Source organism: Paroedura picta, chromosome 3 (genome assembly GCF_049243985.1).
Source record: "Paroedura picta isolate Pp20150507F chromosome 3, Ppicta_v3.0, whole genome shotgun sequence".
Lineage (NCBI taxonomy): Eukaryota > Metazoa > Chordata > Lepidosauria > Squamata > Gekkonidae > Paroedura > Paroedura picta.
The window spans coordinates 159,775,513-159,796,691 of NC_135371.1; the positions used below are offsets into that span (position 1 = coordinate 159,775,513).

Here is a 21,179-nt window from a genome sequence, read left to right on the forward strand (position 1 = left end):
ACACTGGCTTTAAACTCTTTGCCTTAGTGATAAAACAGCCACTTTGATTCACAATGACACACTTGCAATAAAGTATACTGTAAACATACCTGTCCACAGCCCGGGGCACTGCACACAAATGGCCTGTCGTCTCCCATATTTCTCACAGTTGAGCTACACAGAACAAAAAGAGGAGAAAATATTAAATAAGCCAAAGAAGAAAGAGGGAGAAATTAGATACCAGTCGTGCAAGTGCTTTTGAAGAATGCATTTTAACAATAGTGATTAATGTAGAAGAATCATTCCTTAAGGGGCAGGGAAAGCAATAAGACTTTGGGGATCATTTCCTCTGAGAATTTTTTTTTTCGCGGGGGGGGGGGGAGGTGCAACTACAATCCAAAAGTTGCTTTGGCAGAGCAGTGGCAGGGAGGAGGGGGAAGAGACATTCCTGCCTGCCAGCCAGTATCATATGGTTCAATCCTACATGCAGAAACCATTGTGGCTAGATTTATTTCACTGTAGATGACAAAAAAAACAAGAAACAGAAGGGGTGAAATTAAGGGCCAGTGAGGCATGTGCCCAAGTTATGCTAAAGTTATGCACTTAAACCCCAATAGAGAACACAGTTAACATGAGAACTGAATTGCATGAAAGGGTAAGTACCTCTTCGGGGGGGGGGGGGGGGAGAACCTCTCTACTTCAAGCAGTCACCACTAGCCACCACTGGAATGTAGAATGACCACACCGGACTGAAGCTACTATTCACATTTGGAGCAGGTAGATCCTGAACAGAGCCAGTCCCTAAAATAATAGTTCATAATATAAAATGTATGATTGAAGTGACCTTTACTCCTTTCCCCCACCCTCAATCACTAATTCTTCCTTCTAAAATGGGGGTAAACTGGGCTATTCAACGACAAGCAGAATACCATTTCTCATGCAGAAGGTAAGGTAAAGATATTAACCAGTTTCATGATTCCCTACAATCTTACAAAAGTGACATAAACATTTAGAAAGAGATTCTATACAACAAAGTGGCAGCGCATACAGCTAAGATGAAAGGAGATAAATCCAAGTGTTCTTGATGTAGGAACGGCATTTTCAGTAGGAGCATGGTAAAAATTTATAATTAAGGGATTATAGGAATAGTGGCTCCGCTTTACAAGACCTTAATCTATCTCCCGAGTGGATAAACTTCAAGACTAATGGCAAGAGCAGTTTGTCACCAGCTACAGTCATAGATAACAAAGCCTCAGTCCTATTACCTGGTAAGTGAAGCAGTTTTTATTAATAAAAAAGGAAGAGTAAATAAAGAAACCCCTGCCATGTAAATTCTAAAAGTGGTGTTATTCCCACAGCTTTCTTCCCCCCTCCCCTTAAAGCTGGATTTTAAAAACTGCAGAAAAGCAAAGGTTATCTCTTCAGGGGATTTGCTGTGTGAACATATTGCTGCTGTTTATGTTGCTTCCAATAATCTGTCCATTTGAGCAAGGGGGTTGGCTTGTTGAAAACTAAGAACTGTTACTACCATTGCAGAATGTAGCTCCTGTTGCGAGTGGGTGGGGGTCGGTTTAGAAACACTATGGCTGCTTTACATACGTGACTCATATGAGCAGATTAAAAACTTAATATCCCCTTTTGTACCCAAATACAAACATCTGGACCTGAGCACTGGAGGGAAAAGGAGAATGGATACTAGGTGGCAGAATTACCTTGGGGTTTAACTATGTTACCATGAGGTAGCCTACTTGTATCACTTCCAAAATAAAACTCATTTCTTTCCTATCATGAGACTGGGTGGGATTGTCTGTGCATGTGTGAAGAGCCATGTTACAAGCCCATACTGGGCCCAGAGAAATTATGTCCACCATAAACACACACAAGTAAAATGCATCTACATGCAAGAATTCTTCATCTTGTTCCTTTATGCATATCCACTTTCTGTATTACCAGCATGTGCCTGCTACATTCTGAACATGTGCCAATATAAAGGATGTGCAAACATACCATTACTCAGCAACTGAAACACAGGAGTATGTCCAAAACCCAGTGCAAATACAGAACAAATATTTTTTGGGATTTACAAAAGTCCCCTTGAATAAGTCTGGACAAGGTTCTTCCAAAGCACCTTTGATATGGTCATGTGAAGATTGCTCGATTTGGATCATAATGTAAATGAGAAATGCCTTAACTATTAACAAAATTCAGTCTATTAAATTAAAGTGCAACAATACATGGTATGGATTTAAGCACATAAAAAGGGAACATAATGCTGGAGCTAACCATATAGCTATATAGGTGATGTACTGTGCAGTGGCAAGCGTTTACAGATATACCAAATGAAGACAGAAAGATAATTATGGGACTTGTTAGAATGGAACATGCACATTAGATTTCTTTCGCACAAACAGAAGAATCATGAAAATGAAGAATTTAGAACTCGAAAACATCGCTCAAGCACTAAATGATAACAATAATAACAATAACAACAACAGCAGCAGCAGCAGCAAAAATAATCCTTTATTGGCATAAAACAATAAGAGGCAAATACAGGCAAGCAAGGTACAAATATAATAGGGTAAAATAAGGTAATATAATAAGCTAAAATAGAGTAATATCAGCTAATTAAAACATCTGGCTCGATAAACAACCATTAAAAATTCAGCTACACATAGTGTGGCCTCTGCAGAGAGATCATTGAGCAGGAACTGGAGTGTAGCTTCATCATTTACTAAACTCCTGGGACAAAGTAGAGGATCGAGAAGTTTTCTGTGAAGGTTCACATAAAGTTCACAATCTAAAATAATATGCGAAGCTGAATCAGGGCAGTTCGCAGATCACGGACACAATCTTCCTGCAAGGACGTTCGAGGGAAGACAACTCAATTCTTGCCAGCAATAGGCTTATTCGCTCCTTCGCAACGTCAAGGAATGCATTGCGAATTCCTATTTCATACCACAATGTAATTAAGCAAGGGACAGTCAGCCATCAAAGAACATGCAAATTCTCATTTAGTACAGGAGAAGGGGAAAGTAATGGCTTATTACAAAAGGTATTTTATAAAGACAGCAAGCAATATATACACAAGTTGCTCCATGCTTTTAGTAATGAAAAACCAAGGGAGCTTTTCACAGTTCACTTAAACCTCACCTGTCAAACCTGTCAATTTATCTAAAGTGGGCACAGAAGGGTAATGTACTTCCCTTTTCGAAGCAGCTCTTTATGAAAGGTCTTCAAGCTACCCCCTCCCCCCCCCACTGAGGCTAGCAAGAGGGTCAATGTTCATAAATCACACGCCTTAAGAAGAACTGTGGGGTTTACAAGAATTGTAGGGCTGTTTTATATCTACTCCCCCACCCCCAGCACTCAAGTTACTTTGGTTTTTTTCCCCCTCAAGGTCTTACATGACAGCATAAAAAAGTATTATTCAGTGACTTCTGATACTAATAAAACCTTGCTATCTGAATGCACAGAAAGGTAGGCCTTTAGCTTGCAGCATTTTTTTTGTAACGGCCAAAGAGGAATGTCTGTATATAACATACCCGTTTTGGTGAACATATGGCACATGTGCCGGAGATGGCACTCAGATCCCTTTCTGGGGGCATGCACACAGTCACCCCAGCACAGAGTTTGCCGAGTCAGCCGGCATGAGGTCTGGCGTTCCAGCGCCCAGAGGATGGGGAGGAGTCTTCTCCCATGTTCGCTGGCCTGGGAAGCAATTGGCTGCTGTTTACAAATGTCAGTGGGAGCAGGAAGGCTGTGCCGAATGGAGCCGGGGGGGGGGGGGCAGCTGGGCCAGTCCCCGCCAAAGACACCACACACCACTGCCTGTCCGCCCAGCCTCATTGCCTCCCCTCAATGAAGCGAAGGTAAAGAAGGAACGGAGGAAAGGGAAAGGTGCAGAAGAAAGGTGGGGGGAACAAAACCTAAAAATAAATGGCCCAACAACAAAGGACTCTGTTATTGTGTTTTTCTTTTAAGACAAAAGATGTTAATGTGTGAGTTGTTTTTTCTAAACTAAAACCTCAGTATTTAGGTTAAATTGCTGTGTTGGCACTTTGCGATAAATAAGTGGGTTTCGGGTTGCAGTTTGGCCACTCAGTCTCTAAAAGTTTCGCCATCATTGGCATAGGCTGCAGATACATGTGCATGCATCTTGTGCAAATTCTTCTGTGTAAGATCCTTTCTATACAGTTGGCTAATAAGGCTTCGCAGTATGCAAGGACTGCACTCCTATAGGTTGCACTATAGCAGGCAAGGCATATAATGAAAGATTTATACACCAGCCACACCACCTAAAATCCATCACAGAAACAAAACTGGATGGACAACTAAGAATCACAGCAAGGAATGGATAGAAAGACAGATTTATAATACAGTGGTGTCGAAGCAAAACAGTAGTTATTTACTTCATTACATCCCAATTTTTTCCCAACAAGGACCCAAAGGTGCTTCTATCAACTACTGTCCTCTACTTTATCCTCACTACAACCTGTGAGGCTGGCTAAGGTTCAATTACAGCTCAGTCACACACGCACACACCCCATTGCCCAAATCTACCTGCATGGTTTCCATGCAAAGCCAGAGTTTTGTAGTGCATAAAAACTACTGGGGGGGGGGGAGAGCATGCATAATATCAAATTATCCCTAAACCAGAAATCAGAAACTACGAAATCTATTAGACCCAAACCAGAAATACATTGCAGTACAATAACATTTATTGTTTATAGCCAAAGGCCATTACAAAACATAATTAAAAACAATATGGTACAAATACAAATTAAACAATATTTCTCCAATATTGCGTACATAAAATTGTAGACGAGGGCTACTGGGTTATAATTTTTAAAAAAACATAGTGTATCAAGGTGGGGACACCTGTAAAAAAGCTTTGGCTTGGATCTTCCTGGTGGCCAGAGCAAAAAGTGCCACCCTATATGAAATACATTTTCATTTGAGACACATGTATCCCTTAAGCGATCTCTACAAAACACCTTTCATAAATGTGAATGATTTGCTATTTCTGCATCTGAAGGTACAAATACACGTTTCAGCCTAGGTGATCCTAAAGCAAAATCGGTGGTTTTATATAATTATAATATAAAAGAGAAAGACAATCCAGATCTTAAATGCCTTGAAGTGGCAGCTTATTAACCTCTCCAGGACCTGCTTTAAAGATAAGGCAGTACCATTTACCCCTCCCCAACATAAAACACTGAACTCTCCTGCCAGTTTATATTTTAATTCTCAGGTTTAGTATTTATACACTACATAGGATTACTGAGCAACAGGCTGTTTTGCATAACCCTTTACATTATTCAGAGGACAATCGAAATTTACCTTTGAGTTTCCTGAAGCGAGACCCCCCCCCCCTACTTTTCTGCCTTCCTCCTGGCTATATATGGCTCACCTGAGAAAAGGTAATAACCCAGCTCACAATTTGAGAACCATCAAGATCAGAGACATAAAGTTTTCAGAAATTTTCAAATGGGGGGGGGCAGAAGTATGTTGTTCTTTTCTAACCCTTTAAGGAAAAAATGAAACAGTGGATTTGACATATATGGAATCTTTGTTTTCTTTTTATCCCTAACCTTATTTTACTGCACCTATCACCTTTAAAATCCATAGTAACTATATAACTATATAAATGCAACTATATAAATACAAATTAAATACAGAATTACCAGCATATCCAGTACTAAGGAAACAGCCACAAATCGTTTAACCGTATGCTAGCTCAGCACACATATCTTGAGAAAGGGGCAGGGGAGATGCAAAAATTCCAGTCATGAGAGGGCTAGCAGTATATCTTAACATGGAGTTAAACTTTAAAACAGTGACAATATGGATACAATGTACTGTCGTATTAACCGCTGCCCAAACCAATTATAACAGCATACGTCATTATACACAGGAGTTATTATCCAATGTTTTACCTTTTGACATAGAAGCAATGAAACCTTCCTAATCCACTACCTAAGGCAAACCTTTCAAGGCCCTATGATGGCCAGCATCAGCAATTAACAGGTATAGTGAAAAGAATACACACACCATCCAGGGGCTTATACATGTTCACTTCACTGGTGCAAGTTGAAGCTCTGTAGCGCCATCTCAGGTCAAGCGGAGAGCTAATCCTATGGTCTTCCCCATAATCCTGACCAAATCAAGGGCTCTCCATTCATACAAAGGCAGGGAAATTATACTCAAGTCACAAGTGCCTCTAATGTATCTTTAAAACAATAGGATTGGGAGAAAGCAGCAGCTTTGAGACATGCTACACTTCTCCCACTGAAGCAATTATGCCCCCTGACCTACTGCTGCTGTAGCAGTGGTCCCTTTTACTATCTCATGCATTTTTGTACGTAGTGTAACTCGCCAGGCAGGAGCTCCCCAAAACCTTTGCTTGCAGTGGCTCAGAATCCCCAAGCTTCCAGTAAAACACTTTTGCTGTCACTTTTAAGGGCTCCCTTAACTCATATCCACACAAGCTTGGAAACTGCTTTATACTGAAGCTATGTGGCCTAACTGTACAGTTATTTTAAACCTAAATTCTGCTTCTCAACTTCTCACTGTTCCAAAACTCTCAAGAGTAGAGAATCACCTCATATTTTTGACTACCTCTTTAATGGCCGCTTAATTTAAAAGTTAGATTAAAAAAATTACTATACCCTTTTCTCATCATGCTTTGGGAGGCTTTGATTCAAATGCTACAAATATGGGTACATGAACTGTAGGCACTCATTTGTGCAATCAGATTATGGCAAATTTAATCTGCTTCAACTGGGACCTTGGTAACTGAAAACACAAGCCAATGTGACTGGATATTTAGGAGTTCAACATTTTTTTCCCAAAGCTTCAGTTAACACTTAAAGAAAAAAGCCTTCTGCTTTCATACGCCCAATACATTTGAAACTACAAGATATGCCTGAGAGATCCTTCAGGGATATTCTGGAGGACAGCTACCAACTCACATAAAGTTAGTAAAAGATTCAAGAAAGTGAAGACCTCTGAGCTTCTAGTGGAAATTCAAGTACAGAAACAAGTATTTGTGCAAATCTGTATCCTTACCCTCCTAAATTCAGAGCTTGCTTAAAGTTACCTGAATGCAGACTCCCCCTCTGCCGCTGGGAGATTAAACTTTGAAAAGAGAGATTCCATTCTCTCCATGAAAAGAGAGATTCCATTTTCCAATATTACAGTATCTGTGAAGATCACTCATCCCTCCCCATGGCAAGGGACGTAAGCAAGGAAAAGCTCAAGACCCATTCCGTCTCTGTTCCCCAAAACAATCCTGGTGGAAAATATAAGTGCCAAATAAGGTCCAAAAGAAAATGTAGTCGGTTTTCTTACAATACAGACTGTGGGAAAGGTACACAGTACAAGCAAGTTACTTTAAGCATTTGATACTTCATGCGGGTTCCTACTTACAAAGGAATGAAAAGTTGTGGCTAGGCAGGCAAAGGACAGAAAGAAGAAAAATGAATATCCTCGGATACAGCGATAGGGTGTTTCTGGGACTGTCAAGACCATAATCTGATTTGCTTACACAGCCAATGGATGATTCAGAGGCTGAAGGGAAAGCAGCAAACACTCCTAGTAAAGTTAATTTCTTCCTTTCATCTCTGGTGAAGTGATTGTGTAAACAGTATCTGAGTCAACAACCTCAGGCAAACCTCCCCAATAGCACACCACACATTCTTGGCAAATGCCACCCATTCTTTAGGAACCACAACCTTTTCTAAAGCATCAAGGATGGTCACTCACAAAAGTCAGTGGTATCATCCAAGTGTAAGAACCTACTTTGGCACAACTCTGGGAAGAAAGCTACAGAAAACAGGAAATGAAGGTTTCTTTTAACACAAAGTCAACATTTAACTTGGTGTTTATTATCAATACCCCAAGTGGAATGCATCCATCTCTAGCCCTTCCAGGGACTTCACTAATTTAGCATGAGAAGATGAGTCCTCATTGGAGGAGGAAGACAACCCATCCACAAGCTCTGCTTTGGCAGACCCTCCCTGTGAGTCTGGGATCTCAGAGCCTCCCCAAAGTGACCCAAGTCAATACTAGCAGGATTGTCAAGCCAGAAAGCTCCAGCATAGGCCAGTCTAATGTGAGGCCCACCAGGATCCCAGGAGCAGAAAAGACAAAGGCTGAGGCTTGGATGAGGTACAGGAGTATGTACTTAGCAGTCCAAGACCACCTTTCTGCTGAGTGAATGTGAGGAGAAATTAATAAATCATCACAGCATCTCGCCCTCAATACTTCTCAGCAGGAATGGACTCAGTTTGTGGAGAAGAGCTTAATGTGGGACCAATGCATTTACCTGGAGGGGAATGCAGTGAGACTACAGCCAGCATGGGGTCAACTTGCCTGTAATCTTGCCAATGTCCTACCAGTTGCCTGTCTTGCTTAGCTTTTGGAAACTGGTTACTTGACCCTTGGACCCTGACTCTCGCATATGTGACCTGACCCCAGACTGCCTTCTGACCTTGCATTTGGATTGTGTTATCTGACCCAGCACTTTGGAATTGTGACCTTTGAATCCCACCTGCGGTGACCAAGACAAGATTGCTATTTTGCCATAGAAGACTGCCTAGAAACTGAGACAGCTTTTTACATTTAGGCAAGCCACGTTAGTTCTAGCCTTGACAGATAATCAAAACAAAACTATTAGGCCATATCTAGGAAACACTTTCTAGCTAGAGCTTTGCCTTATTTGCCTTATTAAAACTATATAATTAAGTATGTAATTAAGCCTCTATGAAATGTACCCTATAGGAACCAAGTTATAGGACTGAAGAGAATATCCTGAAATCAATTGCCTGGATTATCACTTCATGTGTTTTCAACCTGATGGCAATTATTGGATAGTTCTACAGCTTCTCATTTGTGCCTAGGATATTAAACTACTAAAGTACATCCCATTGTTACACTAACAAAAGGTAACACAAAGCCATTCATTTGTGCCTAATCCCCTAGAGACCTGGTCAAAAATGCCCCACTTAATGAAACAAGCATTAGACCTGCATCCCACTGCTAATTTTAACTTAGATGATTCTGAGTTTCAAGAAACTTCTTTCCAATGCCGAAAGCTTATCAATTTTTACATAAAATGTTTGAGCCCAGTCATTTATCCACAGCAACCAAAATAGCTCACAACATTTGCAAAGTACAAACATTTCTACAGGGCAAATCAATTAAAGCAGCCTTGCAATTTTAAAGTTAAATTTTAAAGTTAAAATAATAGTCTGGGAAGCCCTGTAGCAGTGAATGTCAAACTATGGCTGAGGTATCTGGATTCAAATCTCTACTCTGCCAGGAAGTTTCTTTCACTCTTACACGCTCTCACACAGACAAACACACAGCCTAATCTTGATCGCATTCAGGTTTGTTCTAAGATTAAAATAAGAAAGAGAGGGACTGTATACACAGCCTTGAACTCCAGAGGAAAAGCAAGATAAAAATGTGTCAGAACGTAACCGATGAACCTTGAGGAGAGGCAGAGCTAGGGAAAGAAGCTGAATCTTAAAATTAAAAATAATGCAAGATCTTCAAGAGGATTAATTAGCTATGGTAGTGGAAGCAAAGAGGCGAATCGTGCTGCTTGTATGGTATGCATGTTACAAGGTAGTGTGCAAACACTTGCATTTCTCCAGCATGTCCATTAACCGGTTCTGAGAGTTATAGCCAGATATAGTGTTACCTCATAAATCTATGAGAAAATAGCCTCATTTTTTTGTGGTGGCTTCTTAAAATAGCTTGAAAATAAATAAATAAATGTGAAACTAAGTAAACCTATCTTCTATAAAAATGAAACACATTAGCAAGCGAAACTGTACTTGCATTGTTTGGGATACCTACAGCACACTATTTATTGACAAGCTTAATCTGTGGCCAGATGTCAACCCTCTAAATATTACACAGTTACAAGAAGGAACCCAAGAACCAGGAATGGAAAATATTTGGGATTCTGGGTTCAGAATTTATTCCACCAATATCCATGTCATTACACCTGAAAACCTAGCTGGGGGGGGGGAGAGGAACACTGTTCATAAAATTTTAAGGATAGACAATATGAGAAGGCAATTGAAACCCAACCAACCAAGACAGAGTTCCATTCCGGATTAGAAAATATAATTCAGAATACCCATAATAAGCAGAAAGGAGCAGTCCGTGAAACCATAGGTGACGGCAGGAAATACAACACATGAAAAAGTAATGAGGTGGCTCAAGGAAAGTGACTGTGCCCTATCACAGGGGTAGTTAACGCTGGCAGGGGCTCATGGGAATTGTAGTCCATGAACATCTGGAGGACCACAGGTTGACTACACCTGCCCTATCACACCAAAGAAAACATGCAGCTGCTAGGGTTCTCACTGGTACATCCTGTAGGCCCCATATTCAGCCTGTTCTGTAGCAGCTGCAATGTTTGCCAATTGTGGCCTGGATCAGATTCAAGGTCTTGGTATTAATCTTTAAGGCCATCTGCGGCTAGGGCCCTGCCTATCTGAGGGACCGCTTGTCTGCTTATGCCCCTCGCGGGGCTCTGCAGGTGCAAATCTGCTTGTGGTCCGTGGCCCCAGAGAAGCAGACCTGGCCTTGACCTGGACTAGGGTCTTTTCAGTCCTGGCCTCAAACTAGTGGAATGTGCTCCTGGAAGAGCTGAGGGCCCTGGTGGAACTGTGTCAGTTCCACAGTGCCTGCAAAACAGAGCTCTTCTACCTGGTCTTTGGCTGAGTCTGGGTTTTCAGCCTCTCCTCCAGCCAACACTATACCATTCTGCAAACCTATACCTGTGATGATTGATTGTAGATTGGGGAGGACTAGGGATTATGCCACCATTTTATGGATCTTTTACGGTATTAGGGGATGCGACTGTTTTTATTGAAGTTTTAATCCGGTTCCGTGTAACCTGCCATGAGTCCATGGAGAGTGGCAGGATATACACACACACGGACAAAATGGTTTTCATTTCAATAAGGTCACATTCTTTTCAGAAATATCTAATTTTACACAAAGGAATTCTGGGGAGACCTGGCTCATATTCCCTTTCCCACATGAAACTCACTGCTTTAGGATGCTTAGGGCTAATCCTGCGTTGAGCAGGGGGTTGGACTAGATGGCCTGTATGGCCTCTTCCAACTCTATGATTCTATGATTGAACTTGGCCTGTGTCACCTCACAGGATTATTGTGAGGATAAAATGGGGGAAGCCACGCATGCTGCCTTCAGCTGCTTGGAGGAAGAACAGTGTCTACGTGAACAAGATAAAGGACATTCAGGCATCACACACACAGCCAACAGATTTCCCTCTATAGCCCCAAACTAGAGAGGCTTTAACACCCATCTGAGTGATACAGAATGGGACGTGTGTAACAAGCATGGAAAAAAGTAATGGCAATAAGAGAAAATAAAATGAGCAACCACTGAATAATGCCCTTGTGTTCTTCTCAAGTAACACCATACTGGAGACACAGCAAATGCCCAACATTGAGCTGTACTTCAAAAGAGCTTGCATTTATGGAACAGAACTACACTCTTAAATACAAACCTACATCATTTTTTACAGCAAGAAAGGCCAATTTTCCATTCCAATAAAAACAATGTGAAAATAAACAAGATTCTCTACTTCAAAGAACTGCATACAATGCTCTTCTCAGAAACTTCTACTGCTGCCTCTGGTTGGGCTGAGATGTGACCCAAGAATCTCTCATGAATCTTTTCCACCAAAGAACTGCTCTTTGGCCAGCCAGCTATGCAGAGCAATTGGTGGCCACAGCAGAAAGCCCTGCTATGTAAAATTATCAGAACCCACTCCAAATTGTGGCTGGTTGTCAGCAATCTCACTTACAACTCTGGGGCCTATGTGCCTCTTCTATAGGAGGCTGGATTTTGTGCCTCTTAATAGGGAATTCATAACACTTGCAGGGAGACACATACAAAGTCTCTTTCAAGTGCTTTTGTCTCAATGGGGTTCAAACTCTTTTATATAGTTGCACTCATGTGGAAAAAAAAAAACAACCTGTACCAGTTATTTGCTTGCTTCACTCACAAAACCTACAGTAAAGATCATCTGAATTAATGGTCATTCACAAGACATTTTTTTAAGGGAGGGGGGCACAAAGAAACAGAGGTAGAGCTTGCAGGACCAGAACACAAGTCCATCTAGCCCAGTATACAGTTTCATCTACCAGTCAACCATGTGGCTAGGTGGGGGGTGGAAGAGAGAACAGGGCATACAGGCAAAGGCAGTCTCCTGCTGTTGCCTCTCACCACTGGTATTTAGATGTTTGCTGCCTCTGGATATGCACCATGTGTAGTAGCTACTGATAGTTCTTACCTCCTTGAATTTCTCTAACTCCCTTTGAAAGGGATCTGGGCTTTCAACCATCATTTACCACCACTGACTGAATTTCACAGTTTAATTACCCACTGATTCTTCTGTCATAAACCTATTTCCCAAAAAGTTCATTGTGTACCTTCAAGTTCTAGTATCATGAGAGAGTTCCCCCTGTCCATTTGCTCCATCCCTTCCATAATTTCGTTCTATGTTGCTTAATCTTAGCCATCTTTTTTTTCTAGATAGAAAAATATCACAGCCTCTGGGTAATATGATCATATATGGTGATGACGAGCCTCCAATGGCCAACAATGGGCCTGGAGGGGGTAAGAAGGGGAGGGGCCCCAGATGGACATGCTCACAGCTATCCTTCCCAACCATATTGTACATCATCATGCCACTTCTGGGGTTTCTTGAAGCCTGAAGAATATTTCAGGGGTTTCTCAATAGCAAAACCATAGAAACCTGTCTGGAAAATTCATTCTGAAAATCTCTCATGAGGGATGGCTCCCCTGAGCACCTGCTCATTTGCTCCTTCTCAGCAAATGAGATCACATGTTTGAGGGGATGGGGGGGGTGGCATTTGTGACTTGCTATGGGAATACTTTCTAAGCTGCTACTGATATTTGCACAAAGTACATGCAAAGACAAAAGCTTTTTAAAAAACTCTAAAAAAATGCAGCACATCCTGTAATTAGCATCAGTTGTTGAACTATCCAATATATATTTGCTATTGCTGCCCTAAAATACAATATTGAAATTTAAGCCCATGTCACGAGTACATTCTGCCATTCTTTTCACTACACCTTCAGCAAACAAACCCACATGTCCATGACCTCTGTTATAAAGATTGTGGTTGTACAATTTATTTAACCCAGTTTTAAACATTGCTTTTCACGGTTTTCATTCAGCTTATTTTTGCCACACTTCTGGTAGCTACCTTGGGGATCCCAGGGAACCAATGAGCAGGATGGAAATTAATGTCTGAGATCAAACTGAATAAGCCCAAGCAAACACTTTTATGCTACTATTAAGTCTCATATTGGATGTGCATAAACTTGCTGGGGAACATTATTCATTAGTTAAAAACATTTTACTGGTTAACAGTTAATGCATCAGATGCCCTTTGACTGCTAGCTGTCCAATAACTTCTCTAAGATCTTAAACATGTACTGTTGTATGACACACACAGACACAACACCCACAGACTCAACATTTACTGGGACAGCTTGGTGACGTGGTTAAGAGCGGTGGTCTCTGATCTGGAGAGCTGGGCTTGATTCCCTGCTCCTCTACAGGCAGCCCACTAGGTGACCTTGGCCTAGTCATAGTCCTGTTAGAGCTGTTCTCACATATCAGTTCTGTCAGAGCTCTCTCAGCCCCACCTACCTCACAGGGTATCTGTTGTGGGGAGAGGAAAGCAAGGTGATTGTAAGCCACCTTGAGACTCTTTCATGTAGTAAAAAACCAACCGTATCTTCTTCTTTATAACATTTTCTGAAAATCACGTTCCCCTCAAAAAGCATGTTTTAGTATTTATAAGTTCTATATTATGATTTTAAACGGGCCTCTTGTGGCGCAGAGTGGTAAGGCAGCCGCCTGAAAGCTTTGCCCATGAGGTTGGGAGTTCGATCCCATCAGCCGGCTCAAGGTTGACTCAGCCTTCCATCCTTCCGAGGTCGGTAAAATGAGTACCCAGCTTGCTGCTGGGGGGTAAACGGTCATGACTGGGGAAGGCACTGGCAAACCACCCCGTATTGAGTCTGCCATGAAAACGCTAGAGGGCGTCACCCCAAGGGTCAGACATGACTCGGTGCTTGCACAGGGGATACCCTTACCTTTACCTTTATATTATGATTTAAATGCATTAGTTGCCTTTGTAAAAAAAAATCAATATATAGATATATAAAGAAATGTGAGCACAATGAGTCTGGCATTTGAAGCGAACAGCAGATGCAATAGATAAATGAGAGGAAAGCTTAGGAACAAAAGTAGTAACTTGAAAGAATGTAGTAACATTTCCTGGAAGGTCTCCTCAAATGAACTGTTTTGTCAAGAGGGTGCCAGTCACTACAGGGGAAACTATTAACATCACCTTTGAAAAGGGAGTTACATGGAATAAAGTATTGTCTTCAGATTGCAAAGGAAGACTTCAAGAATAATCACCAGCACCTCAAAGCCCAGAAAAAAAGGGAAGTCACAGCACATAAGCTTCATAACTCTGCAATGGCTTCCAGGATGAAGGGCAGACCCGCATATAAAAATAGAAACATCACATGGTCTGGAAGTTACACACACACACACAAATGCAGTGACCATACCGGAGGACCAGGATGGGGATAGTGGTTAGTCCTGGACTCCGAATGACAAAACCATTCCTTGCTCAGGCAATGAAGTTCACTGGGTGATCTGTAAGAAAGCAGATAAGCCCTGCTGGATCAGAATGGTAGTCCATCCAAGCCCAACATCCTCTTTAGAATGGCCAACCAGTTCCTCTGGGCATAGAGGTTGAGACCTTCTCCTGATGTTGCCTTCTGGCACTGATATTCAGAGATTTATCACTTTTGAATGAGGAGGTTCCCTTAATCACCTGGGCTAGTAGCCACTGACCAACATGAGTAAGTCTAATCCCCTTTAAAGCTGCCTATGATTGTGGGCAGAGCATTACACAGCTAAAAGAAGTGATGCAAGATGGGAAGACGTGGAGACAGCTGAGCCACAGGATCGCCACGAGTCGGACACGACTGAATGTCTAGCAGCATTATCATCATCATGATTATGGGCATTACTACATCTGCTGGTAGTAGATTTGAAATTTTAATAATTCATTCATTGAATAAAGAAGTAATTCCCTTTGCTCATTCTGAATCTATTGCCCATGCTAGATTCACTGGATTCTCTCAAGTGCTAGTATTTTGGGAGAATGAGAAAACGATCAGAAGAAGAAACTACAAGAACAATTCAGCCTGCTCTTTACTCATCATGATAGCAGGCCATATCTAAAGCACACAGCTTCAACATCACAGCAAGAACAGAACCAGTCGTGATAACAGGTCAGGGCTATTAGAATTAAGTACACTCTCTATGCCAACAAATACCTTATTACTTAGGCACAGCACCACATCATATGCTACTGCTAAAGAAAAACTGCAAGTCACCAGCACAGGAAAGTACTGGTTTCCTACAAGCCAAGAAAGTATCAAATACAATAAGTCATAAAAATGCTCCTTCCTACTTCATTGTCAGAAATGGAAGTAAAAAGCTGACACAGACGACGTCTTGTGAAAGCGGTAAAATCACTCTCAGTAAAATGCAAGGAAGGAAATGTGCGCTTTGAAACCATTCCAAAAGAATACCACTCCTTAAAAAAAAAATTTCAGAGGAAACATGATGTTGAACAGAAGGTTTAGTGAACCTTCCAAAGTACATTGAGGGTAAATATTGGACAGTGCACAGAAGCAACCAATCTATAAAGCCAACTGCAGATTCCCATGTTCTTCAGAATTTACTTTTCAAGCCCCCCTTTTCAAGTCTCCCCTCTGCCTAAAAGTACACACTATTTTGTATCACTAAAAGGTAAATCCCCTGTGCAAGCACCGAGTCATGTCTGACCCTTGGGGTGACGCCCTCTAGCGTTTTCATGGCAGACTCAATAGGGGGTGGTTTGCCAGTGCCTTCCCTAGTCATTACTGCTTACCCCCCAACAAGCTGGGTACTCATTTTACCGACCTCAGAAGGATGGAAGGTTGAGTCAACCTTGAGCCGGCTGCTGGGATCGAACTCCCAACCTCATGGACAGACAGCTTCAGACAGCGTGTCGCTGCCTTACCACTCTGTGCCACACTATTAACTCTCAAAAACCTGGCGCATCTTGTGCTCTGCCATGCAACCAGTGCTTCCTCATATAATAAATGAATCAACTGCTGTTCCAATCCTGTTTTGTAGAGCAGACAGAAAATTCTGTTTCATAAAATGTGGAAATATTTGAAAGTCTGCCAACAATGCATGGCCTTTTTCTAACTGCAATTCCAATTTTGTTGGAATTCTCTGCATGCAATCCCATCAGATTCTACTTTTGGCTACTATTTTCATGACGAATGAAATAACTAGATATACGGATGCAGGATAAGGGGGTTGACAGTAGCACGAGCCAATAATTCTGATAAAAGCTCATTATTCCCCTTTGTGTTCATCCTTAAACAACTAATAAAGTGATAAAACACTGCGACTATCAGTATTTTGAGAAGACTAACAAACTTAACCTGACACTGATCTGGATGGCCCAGGCTAGCCTGAGCTCCTAAGATCCAGGATGATAAGCAGGGTAGGCCTGAATTAGTATTGGATGCGAGACTACCAACGAATGTCCAGAGTCACTACGCAGAGGCAAGCAATGGCAAACCACCTGTGAGCATCTCTGGCCTTGGAAACTCTACATTAGTGGTAAGTCAACCTGTGGTCCTCCAGATGCCCATGGACTACAATTCCCATGAGCCCCTTCCAGCATTTGCTGGCAGGGGCTCATGGGAATTGTAGTCCATGGGCATCTGGAGGACCACAGGTTGACTACCCCTGCTCTACAGGGTTGCTGTAAGTCACCTGCATCTTAACAGCACTTTCAAACATAACGAACTTTTAGTCTCTTGATTTTTTTCTAGTTGTTTGCAGGTTTTTTATTTTTTTAGAGATACAGGGAAGGATATGGGGTCTCTCTTGGGGCTTAAAAAATCAAGAACCACCAATGAGAAGGTACTGCTTACTGTAATTGTAAGATTGCCCCTCAAAAAAGTAAAATTTCAGCCCACTACCATGCCTTGCCACTGAGAAAGACAGGATGTAAATCTTGTTACAACTATTCATAATATTTTTCTTCGTAGGAATCCCTCATTGTGTTGACAGTTTCGAAGACCATTAGTTACGAAGGGTTTTGTGACTTCCACAGACTGTATATTCAGGGAGGCTTATTATCACAGGAATGCATCCCTAGTTTATCTAAAAATATTTTATCTACCTAGGAAGATATTATCCCCAGCATTCCTTCAATGAATACAGAAGGGATATAGGGATTCTAACCGACTGTATAACATATTTTGGGCAGATAAAAATTCAGCATAAACACCGCAACACAGCCTGCACTAATGTACCAACCGCAATTGATAGCCGCCTGCCTGCTATAGGTCTCCCACTTATGCAGCATCTCCAGACCCAGAGCAATAGCCATAGGCCTAACTATGCATGTTCCAGTCATTCACACCTGAGGCAGTCTGGAGAAGACTATTCTTCTTCTCTTCCCCCCAAAAACCAACCTCCAAAGGAACACATGAGTGAAGCTAGGTAAAACCTTTGCCCTCCTCCATCATACAATTATTGACCTCTGATGCTTTCAGTATTTTTATTCTTATCTGGTTCCAATATTGAAGTGAGCATGGTTGGGAGAATCATTTACTATTTATTTATTGGATTTCTATACCGCCACTCCCGGACCAGCCGGATCGTGGCGATTTACAAACATGATAATAAAAACACTAAAACCTCATAAGATGGCAAGCTATATCAGCTGGCCTACGGAACACAAAATGCAAAACATGAATAAAAATTAGATGGCAAAAGTAACTAACCTATCTAGACCCTTACTCCTCAACTCATCTATGTCCAGTTGTGTATCTGAACAGATGTAAATCAGGGGGGTGATGACTGGCCCCCAGGGAGTGGGGTCCAGATTCCACAAGGATGGGGAAGCAAAGTATTCCATAAGAATGGCAAAGTAAGGTGAGGGAGGGTGCAGGGATGAGCTTTCCTCGCAACCAAAAAACAGCACCATGCTATCCCATTTTTGAGATCAAACTTTGTATAGGTATAAATATACAAACATGCCACGTTGTTATGTCTTGTTTGGTGCTATGGCGAATTTGAAGTCACACAGAGTTACACTTTCTTCCATCCCACTTAAAAATTGACAGGACAACTGAAAGTTCAATAAGACTGCCATTCTTTTATTCATGATTTCTTGGCTTTGCTACTCCTCACCACAGCCATGCCTTTCAGTCAAGCTTCCTTTGGCCATTCTAGAGCTAGAAATCGCCTGTGTGCATGGTTACTATCCGGGGCATAAACAAATGAGGATTTAATTTTTTAGTTTCCAGCCTTCTTCCAGTTCCATTGCTAGAATTATTTGGATAGTACAATTTAAATGTTCAACATCAGCATTCAAAGAATATTATTAATCTTTAAACACTGAAACTCAGTGGTTTATCTTCATAGGCATAAAAGATGCAGAAGTTAAGATGGTAAATTTGTCCTAAATTCATGCTTTACAAGTACTAACCCAAAGTAAAAAATGTTATTCAGCTGTTCCTCCAACATGACATTGATACAAGGCCTTAAAAGTCAGGAAAGTTGGAAAGGTTTCCCTATTACTGTTAGGATTCCCATGATTTCAGCAAAAAACTTTTTTTAATGGAAAAACAGGATTCAAGTCTCTACCAAAAACTATATGAGAATGGCTGTACATATCTCACAGTTCTAGATCTTGAAGTACCTCATAGCTGGTGCTTGAGAAACATTAACTAGTTTCAAATTAGGATATTAGGCAGAAAACTATTAATTTAAGCAATACCTACTGTTAATAGCCCCATTCAACCAAGTCCACCATTCAGAAAATGCTCCAGCTTAGATTTTCACAAAAATTCTCTTTGCTGGTCAAAAAGGGTGTGCAGAAAACACTGGCAAGATGGCACTCTCAGCTAACCTTAAAGACAGCAACAGGATACAAGAAAAAGGCAGTCTCCGAAGCATGTAAAGTATGCAGCAGAGGCCCTCTTTATTCTCCCCATAGTCATGCAATGAGGACCTATATTCAGCATGACCCTGAAGAGTTCTGTAGGGTAAACTGGAGTATGTATAGAAAGATGCCAGTTATGGTGGGGTCAAGTATTTTGTATAGGCTGCTCTAGCTTTCTCAGCTTGGCTGTCAACAGCATTTTTAAAATAAATTCCCATCCTGGTGCAAGCCCAAAGTTTAAAACAGGAAGTCAATGCTGTTTGACCAGAAATAAATTTAGCCCTTGTTCATACAGGGGGAAAAGGGAACTTACTATACTCTCTTCAAATCATTCTGGCATACAAACCAACATTCTAGTCAACTATTTCTTCCTTTAAAGCAGTGGTTCCCAAACTGTTTTGGGCTGCTGCCCCCAACTCCCAGATGGCATCCCTGGTGTCCCCCCCCCCCACAAATACGAGAGAGGGGGGGCAATGGAAAATGGAGACTTTTGGGAAAGTGTTGCCAACCTTGGGTTAAGAAATTCCTGGAGATCTGGGGTATAGCCTGGGAAGGACAAAGTCTGAGGAGGGGAAGGAACTCAGCAGGAATACAATCTCATCCAGCCTACCTTCTGAAGCTGTTGCTTTCTTCAGGAAGACAAGCAGGGTTGGCCCTGGTCAGCACAGGGATGGAGACAAGCGAGGAAGTCCAGGGCTGCTACTACACAGAGGCAGGCAATGGCAAGCCACCTGGAATGCTTCTTGCTAGGAAAATGCAGCTGCAGCAGGAAGAGGCAGGCTGCTGCACCAAAATTCCTCACTGCCCCCTGGATCCTTCCACCACGCCCAAGGGAGGTGTACCACCCACTTCTAAATCAGGCTTATGTAGCTACTTCAAATTCAGTATTGCTTTTTTAAGGACTAAGCTATTTTCCTTTGAGACTACAGATTGCTTTTACTTTGTGTAGCCTCTAAGTTTCTCACACAGTGACATGCATCCTACAGATGCACACAATAATTGCAGATTAGGGCAAACAGACATTGCAGACTTCAGCAAGAAGTACTACCATCCCTCTCAACCCCAACAGGGTCTTCTCTAAGCAATGGCCTACGCACCAGCAGCTGATCTTTCCTCATGGTGCAGTTAGCCAGGTTCATGCACGGGGGGGGGGGGGGGGCAAGGAGATTCCCCAGCCACATCACTTGTCTTCCAGCAACAGCTCCCTCTCTGCTGGCAATCCCCAAAAGATCATGATCCAAGAACCTAGTACTTCATTTGAACTAATTGTTCTCCACTGTGAATCCAGGCTCTTGAACAACAATGGATAGATAAGGAAATCATGCTTTTTGAACTAGATTTCCTGTTTGCTTTGTTTCTAAGGTGAACTAGATTTTTGTCTGATTTGTATCCATTAAATTACTATTGCATTTTCAGCATCTTTGTAACTATGAGAACTAGAAAAAAAATCTAAACAAAGATGAAGAGGTGTCCCTGGAGTTCTAAGACAATCCTGAGGGCAACATGCCTTATTTACCTGAAAGAAATATTGGTTAATATTGGGAGTAATCTTAAATTTGCACACAAGTTAAAAACATAGATACATTTATCAACTTTTTAATAATCTCTTTCATAAGGACCACCTTCCTTTCAGGTAAATACAGTAAGTGGCCAGTCCACAGTTTCTGCAATACGTGCCCTTCAATAAAGTACACTCTCACAAAATAACATACATGAAAGTATACCGCTTATAATCAATACAAAGACAATACATTTGGTTAGGTAGCTCCTTTCAATTTTAACTTAAAGTGAATTCCAAAATAACCTGTAAACCGCAATTTGAACTAAGCCACATCTGCAATTATGCTTTTAATATTTTCTAGTTCTGTGGGTAGGCAAGCTAAAGTTATTTCAGCAATATGGAAAGGTAAAGAGGCAGCAATACAAAACCCCACACAGATTATCCACAGCCTTAGCAACACCCATAAAATACTAAAACCTGAGGGTAGTAATTAATTCAAATGGGAAGAACATACTTCAACTTCAACTCTAATTGTTCCCTAAAGGCAGCTACCTAAATCCTCCCTGAATAATACT

At 41.5% G+C, this 21,179-nt stretch overlaps 1 protein-coding gene across 4 annotated transcripts in view; it reads right to left on the reverse strand.

Moving 5' to 3' along the window:
* ATF7 (activating transcription factor 7) overlaps positions 1 to 21,179 on the reverse strand; it is a 115,959-nt gene that overhangs the window by 86,326 nt on the left and 8,454 nt on the right. For 3 of the 4 annotated variants that reach the window (XM_077329034.1, XM_077329037.1, XM_077329036.1), the window contains exon 2: positions 90 to 153. In XM_077329034.1, coding sequence (XP_077185149.1) covers positions 90 to 137 — 48 coding nt within the window. In that variant the 5' untranslated portion in view covers positions 138 to 153. Of the gene's footprint in view, positions 1 to 89; positions 154 to 14,643; positions 14,732 to 21,179 lie in introns of all 4 variants that reach the window. The other variant, XM_077329035.1, reaches the window with a different exon arrangement.